General features: G+C 38.1%; 1 protein-coding gene across 3 annotated transcripts; it reads left to right on the top strand.

The window, feature by feature from the left end:
• The first annotated feature begins 640 nt into the window (after nt 1-640).
• On the top strand, nt 641-6813 carry akap1a (A kinase (PRKA) anchor protein 1a). 3 transcript variants are annotated; one of them, XM_053476113.1, is made up of 11 exons: nt 641-747; nt 1786-2839; nt 2982-3088; nt 3234-3360; nt 3474-3598; nt 4404-4581; nt 4723-4873; nt 4989-5056; nt 5289-5362; nt 5591-5650; nt 6199-6813. In XM_053476113.1, exons 2-11 carry the CDS (start codon nt 1816-1818, stop codon nt 6259-6261), a joined length of 1977 nt encoding a protein of 658 aa, XP_053332088.1. In that variant the 5' UTR covers nt 641-747; nt 1786-1815; the 3' UTR covers nt 6262-6813. The 3 variants fall into 3 exon arrangements, with proteins under 3 accessions (XP_053332088.1, XP_053332090.1, XP_053332089.1); XM_053476114.1 differs by having other exon boundaries at nt 642-747; nt 4419-4581; XM_053476115.1 differs by lacking the exons at nt 5591-5650; nt 6199-6813 and having other exon boundaries at nt 4989-5065; nt 5289-5364.
• Nucleotides 6814-21082: the final 14269 nt, after the last annotated feature.

Raw genomic sequence — 21082 nt, 5'->3', positions numbered from 1 at the left:
TACGCATGTAAAGAAATGAGTAAAACATTAAGAAAGTCCATTGTGTGTATATACATTACTGTACAGTGAAATTCTTTATTCTTCAAAGCTTTTGTGGGTAGTCCTGGGTCAAACCGCCGGGTCAGCCAGTCATTACGCCGCCCCTGGGGCAGGTTAAGATGATGGGACTCGAACCGCAGACCTTCTGATCAGAGCCTTATCACACTGACCCGTTATCTTATTGTTCAAGTTCATGTGAAATAAGTGTTAGATTACGTCAGAAGTCTCATGCTTATAATGTACAATGATTTCTTGTGATGTGCAGAGATGTGTTGGGTCTCAAAACTCATCGAAAATATGTCTGTATTTATTTATTTATTTATTTATTCATAGTCTACAACAGTGAGGATTCTACATTTAAAGAATTCCTTATGAAGAGTTCATTCATTTTTTGTGGGTGTGAGGGAGAATATTAAACGGGTTCATTTCGGAAATCGAGTGCACTATGTAGTGCAATTAAGTAAGCAATTAAAGCGTGTAATTAACGCAGTTCGTAGTGCGCGCGAGTCCATTCGTAACGCAGCATCAGCGTTCAAATTATGACCGTTATGAGCGGCACGTGCGCCTTCATCCAGTGACATGGAGGCCAATAAGTCTTCGCTCTCAGGTCATATTTTAACATAAAATCTACTCCTTAAGTGATAAAATTGTTTTTTTTTTTAATCGTGTGTCGTACAAAGACTGGGTTTCTTTGTCAAGTTGGTTCCGGTAAGTTTGAAATAGGGTAAAAAATGTGGTATAACGGTGTCGTTTTTGAGTTCGAAGCTAACAGGCTAACTCTGGATTCAGGTGCCTTGAGGTGATTTTGTGGGTTTTCCCCCGACCTTACTTTTTATTTACCTTAAGTCTATTATAACTTCAACCAAACACATTGCATTTGTGTTAATTTACGAAATATTAGAATATCGACTGGTTTTCGTATTCTTACATTTATTATTGTAAATAATTTATATTGTGTAACGTAAAATCCATGTAATTTATTTGAGTGAGTCGACTCTTTGATTCGGATCTTTTAAGTAAGGTAAATATTGAGTCGACTCTCAAATGCAAGTAGTTTATTATTATTATTATTATTATTATTATAGTACTACTACTAGAAATAATATTTTATCCAGTATGTTGGGGAATAAGTTTATCTATCAGAATTAATTTAAATTTAAGTACAGACAGCAATTAGTTTTGTGTTTGTCAGTAAACATTTAAGTTACTGATTTGACAAATAATAAAATGCAATGTTTTTCAAGTGCATTTCTAAAAAGGGTTTGGTGTTAGTAATTATGTTTTTAAAACATTTTGGTTTAACTTGGATTTATTAAAAAGTCTATTTTTTTTAAGCAAAGTAAATCATTTTAGTAACATAATTTATATTGGTAAAAAGCTAAAAAAGGTAAAACAGTTTTTAAAGGTAGATAAATGTTGGACAATGATTACTAGGCGAAAGATTCCTTGGTTAAACTACTAAATTAATTAAAAAGAATCTTCTTAAAAGCATAAAAGTAATCATTATAGTGATATTTAAGGTCACAATGTGTAGATTTACTGATTTTAATATCTATAAGTCATTTAGTGAAACAACAAATTATGTATCAGGTTTCCTTTATTATGCTTTCAGCTTATATTTGGTGGATTTTCCTATGATTCCTTTAATCCTACTGACCGACTCACCATCATGTGTTCTTCCCTCACCTTATACCTGACCTGTTTTTTTTTCCCCGTTCTTCACCTATTGTTCTTTGTGATTGACAGGTTAAAAGTGGAGCCAAAAGTGACTAGAAAATGCCTCTCAGGCCTCTTGTGCCCCTATCAGCACTTGCTCTGCTTGGCTGGTGTTGGTACACCTTCAGGAGGAAGAGCAACTTGCAGCAGAACACTAAGGAAGAATTGTCTGTTTCCTTTTCTGCTAGAAAGCAAAGTACAGTGGAGAATGTTGTGGAACAAGATACCGCTGTTGCTGAAACTAAAACTACACCTGAAGCACAGGATGTGAAAACCCATTCCCATTTTCAGTCACAGGAAAAACAAGTGGAGGACCAAAATGTTGATCTTAGTTGCTCTCAACTCTGTAGTACTATGAGTGAATCGTCGGTCCTGTCTGCGGCCTCAACCGCCACTATTCTCACCTCCACTCCAATTGTACGACTTGTGAAAGGAATTCGACCAGAGCCAGAAGGCGAGGTTTCCAGAGCTCAAGCATCTCTGCTTCTGGCTGAGAAGCCAGAAACGGAGCTGGAAAAAGAGGACGACTCTGTTAAAGGTCGCTCAGACTTTAAAGAGATGAAAGAGACGGAGTCTTTTGCACAGCAGCCCACAGGGATCGTCTGCCCCAAAGAGAACGGAGTCACTAGCATGTCTGAAAAGCAAAGCGAAAGAAGCCCAAGCCTGAGTGAATCCGGTGGCCTGGTCGTCGAGGCTATCAATGGTGCTACTGAAGAGATCACTGCAATTGGTGGTGGCATTTTAAAAAGAAAAGGTCAGGCGGAACCAGGGGTAACTCCACAAAGCCAAGTGCAACTTCAAAAAGAAATCGAGAAGAATAACAGTTTAGCGGTCACTGAGACGGCGGAGGAAAGCGTCTCTGCGGTACACACCCCAAGAGACCCGTCTTCAACATTCCCAGCAGAAGAGGATTCAGGTTGTAGCACGTGCCATTCAGAGGAAGGGATTGAAGCAGAGAAAGCTTTTAGCAAGTCTCGAGCTGTGGAGAAAACGTCCAGCAGCATTTCAGTGTCTTTTAAAACTTGCCATGCCACAGACCAAAAAAGTGAAAAACTCACAAGAGCAAAAGCAGATGCTTCTAAAGGTTTGTCTAAAATAGAAGAACTTCTAATATAACATTTCCCTTGCCCTTTCTATTAAGTGTTACAGGCTTTTAGTTTTTATTTTTCAAATGAATAAATGGATATTTAGGTAAAATGTCAGGTTCATCAGATGCTCTTTTACAGGCGCTAACAGATTACAGTGCGTGAACGGAGAGAGCTGGATCACAAGCAAGCGAGCCACGCAGTCTAGGAACTCATCCCACACTCTGTGGAACATCGAGGTGCCAGCGGTGAGAGTCGAGTGCAGTTGTACACAAATTCAGCTTAAGTACCTCTGGGCATTGGGAGAGAGATGAATTCCTTACACTGTTATATGCGCTCACAACACGAACCGGTACACAGATTTATCTTGCGTGTTCATCTTATTTGGGGCAGCACCTTGTTGGGCGATTAATTGGAAAGAAAGGGAAATACATTTCCTCCCTGAAGCAAAGTTCTGGAGCAAAGATCTATGTGTCTACTCTTCCTTACACGTTCGAGTTTCAGATCTGTCATATAGAGGGTGAGTTCGCTTCTCAACCATATGTACTGTAATGTAATTTAACTGTAATGGATTTTGACATCCACTCGGAGGCAGTAGTACCACATTTTTTAATTCTTGGCTGTTCTGTTCAGGGTCTGAGGTGCAGGTGGAAAAAGCTCTGGCGCTTATCAGAAAAAAGTTCAAAGATTTGGATTTAAGTAACCGCCTGAGCAGTTTACAACCTGCTGTGGTGCATCCTATACCTATCACTTCTTGGGTAAGTAAGTAGCTGCTATTTTTATGTCAATAGCGCATAAGTAGATAAAAGATGAGAATTTTCTTTTTGTATTTAATTTAAGGCCTTGATTAATACTGTAAGAGGGACATCAGTTTTTTTTTCCATGCCCTTCTAAACCATGTTGATTTATTTCCCCTTATTGGCTTATTTATTTAGAAAATAGACAACGGTATTAAACCTGTCATTGTACTTTTTCATATGATGTGATTCAATAAATCTAAAATTAAATAAATATGACTTTTACTGCTGTTATTAAAAACGAATTAAAAACAAAAAAATAAATCATGGTTAACCTACATCTTCGATGTAACTCTGGATGTAAAATAATTTGTAAAGTACTCTAATCCCCCCTTTTTATTTTAAATAAATAAATCTGAAAACGATCATTCGGTTTCAGTCATTTTTCAGACCAGCTCAAAGTTTTTCAGTGTAGTTGCTGTGTCTGGTCTCTGTGCAGGACACTCAAGGTTTTTTCACTCCAAATTTGGCCAACCATGTCTTTTCCATGCTGGAGCTGGAAAAATATTAATGGTACAGCATTGTTTTTTTTTTTTTTTTTTTTTTTTTTTTTTTACAATCGTGTGCCTTCACCTTTGTGGCAACAGTTTGGAGAAGAATCACACAGATGTGATGTTCATATACTTTTGACTGCAGACATTTTGTATCGTGTTTTTTTTTTTTTTTTTTTTTTTCCTTTTTCCTTTTTCTGTAACTTACATACACCTTTAACCAGATATGATGAATGTACTAATACACAGGTGTGTGTTTTTGTGCTTACATCTAGTTGATGCTCCCCCAGGATGGAACTGTGGAGGTCATTGTACCTCGGGTGGAAGCAGCTAATTACCTGTTTGTTCAGCAGCACACACATCCCACCTACTATGGCTTGCGCAGTCTCTCAGAACAGATGCTCTACTGCTACTCCCATTCAGGATGCCCCAGCCTACCCACTCCTGTGGAAGGTACACCATGCCAGCCCTTTTTCTCTTTTAACCCGCACACATATTGCACTGTACCCATGTGTGTTATTTTCTTACACACAGTGCATGTATATGTGTCAATTCTCCTGCATTTTAATGCCTTCTTTTCTGACTTTCAAACAGCAGGGGTTTTGTGCGCAGCCCCATCTCCTGACAGTGCCTGGTGGCGGGCACAGGTTATTCAGCATTATAAAGACTCAGATATTGTACAGATCAGATACGTGGACTATGGAGGCTACGTAACGGTTAACCTCAGTTCTCTCAAGCAGATCAGGTTATTTTTTCTTTTTTTATCATCATCCCAGGCTTGATTGTACAGTTGTGATGTTTGTGAAAACAAAAAAAGGCTAAGGTTTTCTTTTTCTTTTTTTTTTTTTCCCCCTGTGCAGATCTGATTTTGTGACATTGCCTTTCCAAGCATCTGAAGTTATGTTAGAAAACTTAGCACCTTTGCCAGGTACAGTATGTAAGTCACAGTAAAGTGTCAACTAATACTGGTTTTTTTCTCTCTTAATTATTTATGATGTAATTAAGTACAAGACATTTTAGTGCATCATTTTTACAATGAGTGTCTTTTGTGTTGAGTTTGATTTATATAAAAAATATTCTGTTATTCTGCACATAAATTGTGTGTACTGTATAACCGACACATAATTGCAAATCAGCTACAAACATCTTTGATTCCTCAGGAAAAGGCAGGTTTTCAATTGAAGCACATGAGGCTCTTGAGGAATTAACACAAGGGATCCCTTTAATCATGAAGGTGAGAAATGTTTCCTGCCTTTTTTCATCACCTTTTGGAAATATTAAAGCGCAGCTGTAATTTATATATATATTTTTAATCAATTCCTCTTTTTGATCCCTGTCGGACATTGTCAGTACACTGCAGAAGAAGTTCTGTCAAAAGCTACTGCTCAACCTTGTATAAGACAAAATGCGTCCTCCTTACTGATTTCTATAAAATGAAAATGTGTGTGTTTCTGTTCTTTAGGTTACCGGCAGTCAGAGTGGACTGCCCTTAGTGCACCTCTGGCGACACACAGGAGATGAGGTTTGTATTGATCACATTTATTAAACCTTTTGGTAGAGATAGATGGATAACATTTTGGTGCTCGTCAATACTAATGTCAATTTGTGTAACCTACTTGGTATTAACAAATCAGAAGGCACTTGGTGTTGGAACTTTATGAAAAGTTATTTTTGTTTTGTTTTTGGTTTTGTGAGAATGTTCCCCTATTCCAAAATCTAATGAGCATCTCTCAAACTTGAATTTGAAGCCTTGAGGTTATTTATTTATAGAAATTTTTTTTTGACCTTGTGTAGTGAACAAATAACCAAAGTCTGTATCACCTTCTCTTTTACAAATTTGTATATAGAAATACTATTTCTGGCAGTGATTACGACATGTTAGTTTACTAAGAGCTGGACAAAAAAGGGTAATTCTAGCTCTCCAAGAAGGCAGTCCCGTAATATAAATGTTCAGCTAGACAAAGATGACTTATTTTTAAAAAACTGTTTTGTGCCTGAGAGAACATGTCACTGCACCTGTGCTCAGTATAAAGTAACCAGGAGGATGGTGTCCTCTATGTGCTGCTGTAGATGATTTCAGTGAACGGCCTGCTGGTGGAGCGTGGGCTTTGCTCGTGGTTGGACAGCCACTGATGTTGAAGCCTGTACATGTCTGCTTCACCTCATCTCCCCCATAAGGCCACTCTTTGCCCACATGGGCCTTTGCGTGTATCGTGTAAAAATCATGTAATTTATGTTTATTAATTATAAAAATAAACTTATTAAAGGGGGGAAAAATTAAAAATGTGGGGAGTACACTTCTGTGCACATATATTAAGATGTAAGGTTTCCTTATTGAACAGTTTTTTTTTTTTTTTTTTTTTTTTTTTTTGCTTTGCTTAATGTTTGTGTATGTGTTATGTCTGTGAAATGTATGTACATATTAATCCTAAACCTGTCTAATTTCCTAGTGACACTGTTATAGGTTTGTTTTTGTTTTTTTTCAATTGTGTTCCTTTGCTGCACATCTTTTCCCAATTTCAAAAATGGGGAATCTTAAGTAGGATGTGAATCTAATACGAGTCTGTTGGTGTCCTCCTGCTAGGCTGAAGTACAGACAAAAAAAAAAAACATCTTTCTAAAGAAATCACTTAATGTGCGAACTTAATAATATTAATGCCATTAAAAAATAAATGGATGAACACATCTTTGTGCTGCTGTGTTTTGAATCAGATCATTAACAATGAAAGTGTTAAAAAATTATTCTTCTGTTGTGTACTAAAATTTTAGATATGGCTCAATTTTCATTTATTTATTTATTTTTAATCAATAACTTGCAGATAACTTTTGTATTTTGGGGTTGATGGGTAAAACTGTTGCCCTTGGTTTTTACGACATACCTCTTTGCATATTTAGCTGGAAAAATGCAGAGTACAGTGATTGTACCCGCTGTCACCAAAGTTTGAAAATGTTTGAATGACCTAATAATAAGAAACAGCGCGTTTAGCCATTGGACCAGGAGCGAACGAGAGACTCTGCGCTTATTTCCCCACTGACTTTATCGTGAACAGAGAGCAGTCGAGTGAAGAGACGACGATGATTAAATGCCCAACCTTTTACCTCGGGTGATGAGTCTGATGTGGATGATGATGCTAACTGATTTCCCATGGTGAAAATATAATTCTTTATGAGAATAGTTTTTATTAAAAGTGTCACAAATGTGTTCATTTTTCATAAATAAATTTGGTTACGAGTGTACAAGTGGGTGGTATGTTTGCCCACCATAGCCTTTTGTGTCATCTCAGTCAATACAATCATAAAATATGCTAAGATATTTCTTAAAGATGATAAATACGGGATTTGAAATATCAAGGAAATATAAAACATGGTGTAAATAAAACCGCTCAATAATCTGCCTTTTATGTAAAATTATTGGTTGATGGGTGGAGCTTCTGACATGAATAAAAATGGCAGAGATTTAGAGTTTATAACTAATGAATACAAATGAATAACCCGTGCATGCTTTTAGACTTTTTAGCAAGAGTTTGATTTATTTTTTTTAATAATCTATTGCTGATCCAAAAATCATTCAACAGTAGATTTAAGTTGTTAAGCATTTCACTTTGGCAAGATTTATTTATAAAAAATTAAAATAGTTTGTCTTAGTAAGTACTGACAGTGTTCTGTTTGTCTGTAGTGGGATATCGGTGAGAAATGTGTGCTATGATCCTCAATCTTACAAGAAAAGGATGCCATGTCGATAATATTGACAGCCAAAGGTTTTTTGAAGCTCAGATTTTAAAAGACATCTCAACAAGACAACAGGTCGACCTTTAAAAGATGGGCAGTGACCCAGGTAAGACTCTTATTTTGCAACCAGACACCTGCAAGTCAGGAGCTTCTGTATATTTTGGTCTCATGTTGTCCATGTCAGGGATGAAGACTTTATTTCGAAAAACTTTTTATACAGATTGATCCAAAAAACATGAAAAATAGATGTGTAAAATAGATTTTTTTTTTTTTTGAGAACAACATTGACTTAATGTTACACAATCAAATGTAGAATTTCTCTTAGTTCCTCTTATGATTAGTAGCATATTGGGCAATATGATCTCTCCATCATTTACGGTCACTTGCGGCATCTTTGGCTTTGTCTTATGTAGTGTCCAGGATCTTAAAATCCTCCATGTATGACAGAGTTTTCCTCCTTTAGTTATCCATGTCGTGTGGATGACATCCATTATCCATGGATGTGACCAGCGAGCCTTAGTCTCTCTTGGACGACTGGTGTATGGGGTGCACTTCTCCGGAGCACATTCGTAAGTTGGGTTTGTTTTTAAGTCTGACACAGTAAATTTTTTCACGCTTTTGACACAAATGTGGAATTTAAGGCATGCTGATCCTCTTGACTCTGCCATTATGTGGCCAAAAAACACATAAAACCAACACCGCGACTAAGAAGTACTTAATCTCGCACATATGAAGTGTGACATTGTTGTCTCTGCACCGTTAAAGTACGAGGGGAATCTCGGATGGCATTTTGTCTCAGAGCTGTTTTTACTGTATCGGACTCTGAACTTGTTCTGTAGTTTTGTACTGAACACTGACCTGAGGATGAGGTTTTTCAGAAACTATTTTACATACACCATCGGGACAGCTTTACAGGACAGACATTTTCTACTATTGTGCTTCCGGACTGATTAATTGAAACCAGTGAGGGCGACTCATTTCTTCTGCACACCCACATGTACACCAATATACAATATAGACATTTTATACATTCATTTACAAATATTGTATACAATTGCAAATATTAATTGCCAAATGTACGTGATCTTTGATTCCTCTGTGCCGATTTCGCTTCTCGTTCAAGGTCCGCTGTTGCCACTTACAGTTTCCTTTTGTTCTCTTCAATTAAGGCAATGTCATCGGCCTAATCTTGGGGCACTTAGAATTGAGCTTGCGTTGCTTGAAAGTAAAGCATATGTCTGCAACTTATTTTGCCCCACTTCTGACAGTTACTTGATGGCATCGACAATGGTGCATCTACTGATGTCTTTAGAGGAAACGTGATACTACACATTGCTGCCATAAATCAAGTTTTAAAAAAGGACATAGATAACAACTGTTGAAGTGTGTATACATTTTTTAGGCCCTTCTGTGTAATCATTAATCATGCACACTCCACGTTGATTTTAAAATGATGCTCATTTTATAGGAAGAGACTAAACACTGATAAACAGAGCCTACTCAGTATGCACTAGATTTCTCTGACATAACCTCTAGCGTTATAAAAATGATTTGTGCATGAAGTACCCTGAGCCAGCAGGTTAATTTATTCTTCGCTGTATGTGTTTGTAAGTAACGCCGACGTTCAAGGTCAAATGCATAGTCGTAGCAGGTCGACTTTTTTCCACTTACTGTTCAATAAACTTGACATCTGGCTCGAAGCCATGTGCTTTCACTGGATTTAAACTTTTTTTTTTTCCTGAAAGGTACTTTGGTTTTCACACCATGATCGTCTACTTGAACTAGACCTGGGCTTTTTAACGCTTTTAGCACTTGGCGCTTGAGGAACTGCAGTCATTATAGACTGGACAAGTCATTTTCTTGTCGAGAGCAGCTCTGACATATTGTTTGTGTTGATTTGGTGCTTGCTGGTCAGGTTTTTTTTTCCTTTCCCTCTTTTTGTCAAGACAGCCAATTTTCTTTCAGTTTTAGTTCCATTTTCTTTGCTTCATTGCTTCGCGATCAGCTGCTCCACTCTGTATGAACAGATTGTTGGATGTGAGTCTAGTAGATTTAGTCTTTGGCACACAGAGAGAAGCATTGCCATTCTCATTTCACTCTGTTTACTGCGGGTATATCCAAATTACAGACAGGTCACTGCTGAGACTTTGCTCTCTAAAGAAACAGGATTTATTTCTTTGACTCCATTCCGGGAGAGAACCCAAGCTTGGTGTTTTGCTGCGTTTGATCTGTTCACTTTTTACTTATCTCCATCAACACATTGTAGTCTCCTGTTACTCCAGGGTTGATGGAGAGTCCAGACTTCGTTCCAACTATCTTCCCATCCCTGTTAGAACAAGTCAGTTTTTCAGTGCTGTATAACGATTTTCTCTGTACATTGCTTATACTGAAGATTCAACCGAGTTCCCGTTGCATTTTCATGGTGACTTTGACACAAAGAAATTATGCTTTAAAACCACAGTCATTTGTGACTGTAAATTAAGAGAGCTAAACTGTTTGTGATCTAATTTTTAGCCCATCTTACAATCATTAGAACTCTAAGCAATCACAGCTCATGTATATGGAAGAGCACAAATACACGAAGATTCGAGTTAAAAAATTTATTTTGTATTATTGTGCAAACATAAATACCAATATTTACAGTGTGTAAGTGAATGTATAAAATGTCTATTGTATGCATGTGGGGGTGAGGGAGAAATCAGTCGACCTTACCAGTTTCAATTAATCAGTCTGGAAGCATGATGATAGAAAATGTTTGCCCTGTTAAGCTGTCCTAATGGTAAATTATCCTAATTTCTGAAAATCAACAAAACAGTTCACAGTCAAATACAGTGGAAAACAGCTCTGAGACAAAATGGCGACAGTGGTTCCCCTCACGATTTAAAGCCGCAGAGTCACACTAATATATTTGTGTGAGATTAATTTCCGTAGACACGGTTATGTTTTTTGGCCACGTGATGGCAGTGTAGGAAAAAGGGACATTGATTTAGTCAAGTGGATCGGTATGCTTTGGATATCCGTGGCAAAGGCGTCTAAGACTCATTTTGACGTACATAAGAACAAATCAGACTTACGAACTTGGAATGGACTCCTGGAATGGAACTTTTTGATAATGCAGGGCCTACCTGTAGCACTTTCCTTCCAGTAGTTTTCTGACAGTAGTTTCATGAGGTGCTGACATCACATGTCTTGTGTGCATGTGTTATCCCTCACATTCCCTACACTCCTACTGTGAATCTAATGGTCCACTGTTAATTAGCCAAGCCGGCATCACTTCCTAAATTAAAATTGAAAGATTAACCAATCAGATAAGATTTTCATTTACATACAGTAGCACTGACAAACAATGATTCGTCAAAAAAGCCAGATGCTTTTCTACGTCCCTGTTAGCAAACATTAGAAAGCGCATGAATAAAGGGTAGAGATTTAAACGTTATAAAAATTTTTAGCTGCTGTTTTGATAGCCATGACTTATATTACTTATTGGTTGGTTGCTAGCTGTTGTGGAGAAATAGCCAGTGGCGAGCACACACACACACACACACACACACACACACACACACGCATTTTTAAACATTAAATTTCTGCAACTCCCCACCCAAATGCAACAAATGCTTAATGTGCAGCAAAAAATTTATAATAATTAGATAATATTTATAATTATTACATTAACTATAAGTAAATAGTATGTATCATAAAAATTACATTCATATTAAAATGATCAATAATTTACATGTATTAAACTTGACCTATAAACTGTCATATGTGAACTCCCTTTAATACTTTTATTGTTATATTAAACCTTCCTTTTGTTTTGTTTTTTTCTGAAGCCAAATTTACACTAGCTTCCCTTTGGATGATCCTGACAAATCATTGTTTGTCAATGCTACGATTATAGCCTTATCTTATTGCTTATTGGTTATTTTTTTAGTAAGGGAATCCAACTATGCTTCCCTTTGGACATGTTAACGGTAGGAGTGCAATACACAGTTTTACCACACATTTACTAGATAATATTTAGAGAAGGCGCTGTTTTCCTTCCTGTAAAATACCTAGAAATACCCAAAAATAGGGAACTGTTACAGCACAGAGGATTTTATTACTGAAGCAAAACTGTTGAACATTTATTTTTATTAAAATGACAAACAAAGGGGAATGACAAAAAACTGGGGAAGCGTGGCATCCTTTGGATTCCCGGAGAAAATGTCACTAGAAAAGGGCACGAGTTGCTGGAGTTCAATTTGGAAAAAGAAACAAGTAAAAAAAATCCTAAATTTGTTTGGTGTAATATATTTATGGTGTCATTGCTGAGCTGTGAAAGTGTGCTATTGAAAGTTAAAAAAATTTTTTTGTAAAAAGCCAACTTTCAATTTTAGTCTTTTGGTTAAAATTTACCCACACTGAGATCATTCTTTTCTTTTTCTTTCGGCTGCTCCTGTTAGGGGTCACCACAGTGGACCATTTGTCGGCATCTAACTCTGTCTACCACAGAATGTGTCACTCTAACCCCCTACAGTACATGTCCTCCCTCACTACATGTTTATAAATGTTTTTAGGCCTTCCTCTTCTCCTCCTACCTGGCAGCTCCATTTTTAACATTTTCCTCCCAAAATACCCCTCATCATCCCTCCTTTGAAAAAAACATCTTAATTTCCCTGTAAAATGTTGCTGGTCTCCCTACCATCCTGTAAACTTTCCCTTTCATTTTTGTTTAAATAATAATCCAGTTATTTTCTTAATTAAACAAAAAAAGCACTTGCGAGTAGTCCTGCACCTGTCTTTTCTTCATCGTGCCCTTTTTTTGTTTCTTTTTTTTTTGTCTTGTCTGCTCTAGGACAGTGTGTCTGCTGCTTAATTTCTGTGGCAGAGGTTGATTTATGGGCTGTGCACAGCACAGCAAAGTGGAGTCATCACGCTCCCTAAGCACCGCACTCTCTCCATCATGTTGATCAGCTACACTTCCTGGGTGGACTCGGCTCGCTGTATTGGTGCGTGACCCAGATTCTCACAGACGTTGGTCCTTTCAATTTTTCAGACCAACTCAGTTGCTGTTTTTTTATTCTTTTTTTTAAAGGACAGATAAGCGGAATTAGGAACAGGAAGCAGAATTAGGGTTTCAACCTCTGGGTAATAAAGTCCTTTTTTTTTAGTTGATTTCAAGAGACTGAATGTGTTTTGTTTTTTTTCATCTAACTTTCCATTTAATTTCCGTCTAAAAGGGGACATTTAGAATCTTCTCATCAAGTCACTAAAAATTTATCGAATTACATATATTCTCTCACATGCTTTGACATGGTATAATGTTTATAATAAACATACATAAAAACAAAACGTGCTCTGTTATGGTCCAGGAAAGTTTTGAAACTTTGGTCAAAACATAAAAATAACATCTGAAACAAGTGTTATTTTAATTTCAAGATAAATGTAATAATGTCCTGTAGATGGAGCTGCAGGCTTAAATGTGAGAATTAGTGGCCAAAGCCTGTCCTTCAAGTCTTTCAAATCCTTGCCAAATGTTTTAGATTTATAGTCAATAAACCACTTAAACATGTAAACTGTTAGCTCTTTGAGATAAACAGAGGACTCGTGTAGCCGTCCGAAGCTACAGTCCCTCTTATACACTCCATAGACGTTGTAAGAGGTTAAAGATTGACCTTTGTCTTCTGGAGACTCTCCAAGGTAATAAGCTCCAAGAATAAACCCTAAGCAAAACACTCCAGGCCAATAAACAAGCACAGATGTGAGTCGCCTAGCTGATTGGGCCAGACAGCAGTAGGCCGCCCTTTATCCCCGCCACCGTCCCACGTATACAGGAGCCTTTCCTTCTCCCTCTGTGATTCCTCACTTCAGAAACGAACTGACAGTATCTCGCGTCGCCTCCCTGCCCCTTCTGCCGACCTTCACCGTCCGCTTTTGTCTGGCCTGCATAAGAGTGATGACGCCTCTCATCGTGCTGGCGATATGACAAACAAGGAACAAGATTACCTGTGGCATCCGGGTGGTCAGGATGGATGGGCATGTGGATCTGTTGCAGTGCATCTTTTCGGCAGTGCATTGTGGGAGTGCAACAAGGGCATGTTTTGTAAGCTGACTGATCTCAACATGTGTACAGTTCATGTAACAGGAAATCTCTCCCTCTCTCTCTCTCTCTCTCTCTCTCTCTCTCTCGCTCTCACTCACAGTAATGGATGGTGATGGGTGTTCTGCTACAGCGAGTGGTCGAAGCTAATAAGAGCTGTTAAAAGCCACAACTTACACCCGCTGTGGAATTATATTATTTGTGTGTGTGGGGAGGGTGGGGTGGATAGTACCAGATCCTGAATAATGGCAGCCCTGCATCAACACTGAAATATATTACTGATGTTTACCAGAGGGCATTGTGGAGCAGAGCAGTTCCTGTGCATTATGCACATTACATTTTTTTTATTTTCTCAGTGCATGGAATAATGCAAGAGTGTTGCCGTACATAATTGGATGGTGTTATCTGGAGGGATTAAGGGAATGGTGTATATTATAGACCGCAAAGACTTTTAAGTTACAAGCAAGGTTCCATTCTAAAAGGAAGAAAAAAAATGTGTCAAAAAGTTTACATAATAAATACCAAGTTAAGTAACTTTTTTTTAAAATATAATACCTAGTCATAGACTTCTGGACACACGTACATGACACACAGTGCTCGTGAGATGAGGCACTGATGTTAGATAAGGGGGTTGCAGTTTCAAGTTGCATTTTATCCCAAAGTTGTTCACTGGAGTCAAGTTAAGTTAGGGTTCTGTGCGGGACAGTCAAGTTCTTCCACGTCAAACTTAACACATCAACTTCTTCCTGGAGCTTTCCCGGTGCAGACAGTAATAATAATAATAATAATAGTAATAATAATGATAATAATAATGTGAACGATTGCCAGCAGGGATGCTATGGGCTATGCTGTTAATCAAACGTGCCTAGTATGAAAGCATCCTTTATTTTCGGACAATTGTGTGGCAACACTCTGCAAAAGAACCATGTACGGTGAGATGTCCACATACATTTGGCCTTATTGTGGGTATAACAGTTGAGTACAAGTATCTCTTATGGCCTTTGGTCTTCCATGAGTGACGGACATCCATCTGCCCATGAATTGAACGCTGTTGCTTTAATCAGTAGCCAGGACTTGCTTCGCTCATTTAAAACCCTGCCAGCACTGCTTGGTGCCATTTCTGAGCGGTCTCATGTGGCGATATACCTGTCCTCGCTTAGTACAGCACTTTGTGCAAATATGGTTTCAGCTTAACATTTTTGTGCTGTGCTCAGGCCACATATCTCTGCTGGGGCATCCAAACGGATCTTCAACATTATTAACATGCAAGTTTGTAGGAACAATTTTTTTTGTTGTTGTTGTAATTGTTTAAATACATGATAATTAATTTGGATTGATTTGGATGAGTCACCTCTTAAGGGTACAGAAATTTGTAATGCATATATATGTAGATAAAAACAATGCATCTCAGTGGCACTGTTTTATGTTTTTGATGTTAACATAATAACAATATTAGATATTAAAGTTCTTGGTAATGATTCTTCTCTTTTTTTCTTGCCTAGGGCTATGTTTTTGTTCCTGCAATGATTTATTGCTAGTAAGGATCTTATTTGTTCCTCTTAGGTCAGCATCCTACACCTAATCTAAAGAACGGGCATTGGGCGAAAGCTTACAAAGCCAAGGGGTTAAACGAAAGCAGCTTTCGAGATTCTTGCCCTCAAGAGAAGCAACAGCGTTTTCCCCTACCTGTACTCGCCCTCCCCCCCTCTCTCTCTCTCGATCTCTCTGGCTAACAAAAGAGATATTAGAGATCGGGGTTGCTGTCATTTGAAAGCGGTGACCTTGCCCGTGCTTCTTATTATTAACCTAACCTCTGTCCGTATTGAGGGGGAAAAAAGCACTTGTGCGGGTGCTCGGTTTCAGCCACCCATACCCCGAACAATCGCTTCCATAATAATAGAAGCTGTGATTGTTCACAGGCACCGGGAAGGCAATCCCCGTGATAAGATTGATGGCTTTGCCGAGGAGATGGGATATAAACATGGTGATGAGAGGGATGGATTTGAGATGGAAAAAAGTGGAGACTTTACATCCCATAAGCCCTTCAAGTGCCAAGGTTGTATGGCTGAAGGGACAATGGTCAATGAGAGCTTAGGCCTTATTCCAGGCTCAAGTTCTGCAAAGACATCTGGATCAGCTGTAGGTTCATTGGGAATTTAGCAAGGTAAAACCAGGGCCGATGTCTATAAAGCTTCTGAGAAAAGTAAAATAAGCTTGGTTAAAGGGTAGGGAGTTTAAATGTGTTAGAAAAGTTTTCAGGGGAACTTTTAGTAGGAAGCAATAGAAATGCAAAGTGATGCGTGGATAATCTGAATATTTTAATGTAGCACATATATATATATATATATATATATATATATATATATATATATATATATATATACACATATATATATATATATATATATATATATATATACACACACACATATATATATATATATATATATATATATATATATATATATATATAGTGGTTAATATGTGATAAACTTGTATTTAGCCATCATGTGCAAACACACACAAAAAAATGAAGAAGCATATATTAAAGCTCATGTGAAGCTTATAAAATCATTGAAGCACTTTAAAATTGAAATGTCCTTTTATTCATATTCATGTTTACAATCTACATGGTCCCAGGTTCAAATCCCGGGATTGCCAAGTTGTCTCTGTTGGGCATTTGAGCATGGCCCTTAACTGCTTACATGTATAATCTAATACAAATGTTAGTCCCTCTAAATTAGGGCATCTGCTAAATGTAAATGTTAATTTACACTTCTATTGGAATTCTACAGGTAGTCCCTGACTTATGAACGAGTTCAGTTCCGGGAGCATGTTCGTGAGTCTGAAGTCTTATATGAATGAATTGAATGTAAAGCATACCAATCCACTTTACCAAATCTCTGTCCCCTTTTCCTACACTGCCATCATTTGGCTAAAAACCGTTACCGCAGCTAAGAAAATAAATCTCACACAAATGTAACAGTGTTGTCTCTGTGCCTTTAAATCGCAAGGGGAATCCCAGATGCCATTTTTTTCTGTCAGAGCTGTTTTCCACTGTATTGGACTGTAAACTCTGTTTTGTTGAGGATTTTCCGAAATTAGGATTATTCACCGTCAGGATAGCTTTACAGTGCAGACATTAAAATCGGTAAGGCCGACTCATTTCTTACGCACCACCACTGGACTTTAGACATTTTTATACATTCACTCACACACTGAGAATACTTTATATTGGTCTCTGGTGCACTGCAGTGTCTACGTTTGGACAATACGTGAGCTACCTCCGTGATTAAACTGGAATTAGAGCCACGTTCCGTCCGTATCTGCTAAAATTCATAACTCGAAGTCGGGGACTAGCTGTATTCTGGAGATATTTTATTCGAGGGCAAATTTTTTTGAGATTTTTATTAGTCAGTGTCGGTACATCTTTCTAAACACAAAAAATGGGGTTGTATGACCTTTTTCGGTCAGCTCTAAAACACCACTAAAAGCACATCTAAAGAATGTTTTCGTAGGACCAAGTGAAGTACTTTGTGATTGTAGCATTAGCGATCAATACCAAAGAATTCACAGTGTATTAGCAATACATCATGTCTAAAAGTAAAATCAAACTAAATACTGTCTCTAGCTCTGTTCACACCATTAATTTAACATAAAATCACTTTGCACGTGAGATCGAGAACCTTGGGATTTGTTTGACCATTGAACATTTCATCATTTCAAATAATTACATAGTTGTTACTATTTGACAAAAGCTCACAGATGAGTGTCAGTGTTGTCATATTTCTTTGACTTACTCCTAGTAGATACAAATCTACGAAAAAAAAAGCACAATAATTTCACCTTTACTCTACTATCAGATTAAAATATTGTCCTTGAAACCTTTGTCAACATTGTTTACCTTAAATGATCCTTAAGACACAGTGGAACAGGACAGCACAGCATTTTGTTTCATTAAAATGTCTGAACTGGGGCCAGTTTAAGAAAGAAAAGTGCAACCAATTACATGTCAGCTAGAGCGCTTTTGCCCGGCCTGCCAGGTCTCGAGCCACGTGTAAATGCAGACCGAGCTCTGAAAGCATGCGCTGTTTGTCAGTATGCAAGCCGCGGAGGAGGCTGCAAAGCTCAGCTGTGTTTCCTCCTGGCACGCAACCAATTGCTTTCAATATTTCTTTTTGAAAACGTCTTCCCAGGCAGGTAATTAAGTTTCTTCACACCCCTCCCCGCTCTACTCTTGGCACGGATCTCGGAGTGTAAATGATTCCAATTGAGCGTGGACTGGAATTTAATTGATCAAAATGTCATCCTCTCTGCCACTCATGTGGACGGAGGGTAATAAAAGAACTGAGGGTGGAAAAAAAAAAGTTTTACGGCTTTGGCTTGCCAGCTGAAAAGGCAGTGCCAAGCTGTTGAGGAGGGCTGGCTATGCTAAATGTGCCAATAAATATAAAACGTGTGCCGAGCAGAGAAAGGGAACTTGGTCCTTTGAAAATGTTGTGGTTTAAACATCTTGATTTTTAGAATAACAACCGGTGTCTCCTTTCACAGCTGGTGAAGGACATCCGAATGGTCCAGAATATCCTGCATGAAGCGTACCATAGTTCTACATCTATTTAGGACAGCTCTTACATTAGGACTGTCCTTTTTGGTGTGTCAGGTGATGCAGTGATGTGATTAGCTCTTCCTGCCTCCGACCTGACTGAGATCAATGAACGCTGTGTCCTCATCGACAGCCCAGCCCCATTAAAGAGGCATCGGTCTGCGTCCTCACAGCAGCCTGCCAAACCCCCTTATTCACTGTCGGGGCTATGGATCAGGAACACCCAGTGCAGACAGACATCATTTACTGCTCAAAGATGGACCATTTGCTTTCAAAAGGCTATATTGGTCAAATCAAGGCAAAACATGTCATGTCACTGTTGCAATTTCATAGCAAACCTTTATTTACTACAGCAAATATTGCTTGTAGGTGTGTTATGAGGTCATAAGTCACCCTGAGTAAAGTGACGCATTGTGGTATGCAGCAACAACACAAAGTGTACAGATTAATGCATGACCTCCCTGAGCAGGATCCATCAAGGCTTAGTCCTCAGTCTGTCATTTACTTCCTGCCTCGGCTTTATTTACTCGATTTATTGATGCTTTTGTGGTGAAGCACATGTAGCTGAGAGGCAAAAGGAAAGCATTAGATTGCAAATCACTGTTGCCTTTAAGCAACAAAAAAAATCTTTTCTTTGCAAATGAGTTTTTCTTTGCTGTTTTCTATACACCAGCTCATATATATTTTTTTTTTCTAATACAATTGTTTCCTTTCTTTTAGCGTATTCGAAATAACCCGATGCTTGGCGAACATTCACTGTGCAACAGTGCTGTTGATATTTAAAAAAAACAAAAAAAAAAACGGCAGTGGCAGCCATCCAAATATCTCTTGTCTAATGTCAAGCCCAAATTAGAGAAAGCTAATTCATGATTCTGATACCGTTCTCTTTACCTCATTGAGCACTTTGTCAAAATGAGGACAGACAGCCACTCCAGGTTGCTCTAATTATCGCACTCGACAGGAACATGTAACGGATTCATAGAAAATACTCAACATACTTCTGTTAGCAGGGTTGTGGAATATCTCACAGGATAGTTTAAAATCCACATAGGGACATCATGAATTTTATCATTATATTTACTGAGACTAACTGCACCTGATTCATTTGCCATTTGTAATTGAAGATGGGGTCAATTTTGTGGGTCATCTTCCCTGAACATGCATGCCAATAAATTCAGGTGAACCTTTTATATTTAACATATGAAAAGTACCTTTTTTTTTGCTCACGTACCTGTCAGTATCTCGGCTGAATCATTACAATTTTTTTTCTTGTGGTGTTTTTTTGGGCCTTTCATAATGACAGGCTATGGGATCAGTTGCGAAGATGCTCTAAAGTGGTTGCTAGAGTGTGGCTTAACAGCTACACAATGATCCTTAGAGACTGATTGGTTGTCTGAGTAAAATGAGCCCACCCCCATGTCACTGAATCCACAGTTAGATTCAGTTTCAAAAGATCCTAGGAAAGTTCCCATAGCAGGGAATGCAACTGTGAGCACTTTGTGTTTTAACAGGAGTACCTTCACCATTATTCGTCAATAGGGAAAATTTGGGCACCTCTTGCGCCCCAGGGGTACAACTTGTACCCGCTTGCAGGGTATGTTCTGGCACAGCTTGCAAGCCTCTTCAAATGTGATAAACTGCAAATTGCTTTGCACAAGAAACTGTCAAAGTTGGTCTCAGTGTTAAGTCTATGGGATTTTTTGGCCTCTTATAAAAATCATAGCACCCTCTTCCTGGATAATCCGCATGAATCGACATTTCTTTGGTGGGTCTACGACAAACGGTACAGGACTAGTTATGCACCAAATGAGGTACGGAAGAAGAATAAAAAAGAAAAAAAGGAAAATGAGACTATTATACAAGTGATGCTTTGCTTCGCAACCACCACTAATAAGAGTTAGTAACCAGAGTAACCAGAATTTTCACATTAATTTCACATTAATAATCTTAGATGCGCATACTCTTTAAGGATGCATTTGTTTTTTTTTCCATTTTCCTTGATAGATTAAGCCTATTATGCTCATTATCATTTGTATTGTATCATTTGCATCAGAAATGTGTATGCTGCTTAACATTTAGGCATGAGATGATTTGTTTTCTTAATATAATTTGGTGCACATTATGGCATCTGTAATACAGTTTCGATGAGATACAGTTACAAGTGGAGTGGCCTATAGCAGCATACCTGTTCTTTAATCCTTTTTTCCCCCCTTTTTTTTTTTGACCTTGATTCTCGTGGTCATGGAAAAGCTATTATTAGATTTCAGAACAGTCAAATTATTCACCTGCATCAAACAAAAAGAACACGTAAGGAGACTGCTGAAATTACCTGGAAGGCTAGTGCCAGCTTAGTGAAAGAAATCCGTCCAGTAAAAAAAAAAAACATGAATTACTGTGATCGGAGATCAATTAAACGCTTGGTGAAGTCGGATGGTGAAATTCAACAGTAGAAGTCAGAGCTATGTAAGATGGGAAGAGAACTCGCAGGATTGGGACTAAACAGTTGTGTGTCAATACGAAAACTACTTGTAAGTGAGAAAAAG

Source organism: Clarias gariepinus, chromosome 17, assembly GCF_024256425.1.
Source record: "Clarias gariepinus isolate MV-2021 ecotype Netherlands chromosome 17, CGAR_prim_01v2, whole genome shotgun sequence".
NCBI lineage: Eukaryota > Metazoa > Chordata > Actinopteri > Siluriformes > Clariidae > Clarias > Clarias gariepinus.
Note: the sequence above shows the minus strand (reverse complement) of the source record. Positions and strands in the feature narration are given on the sequence as shown.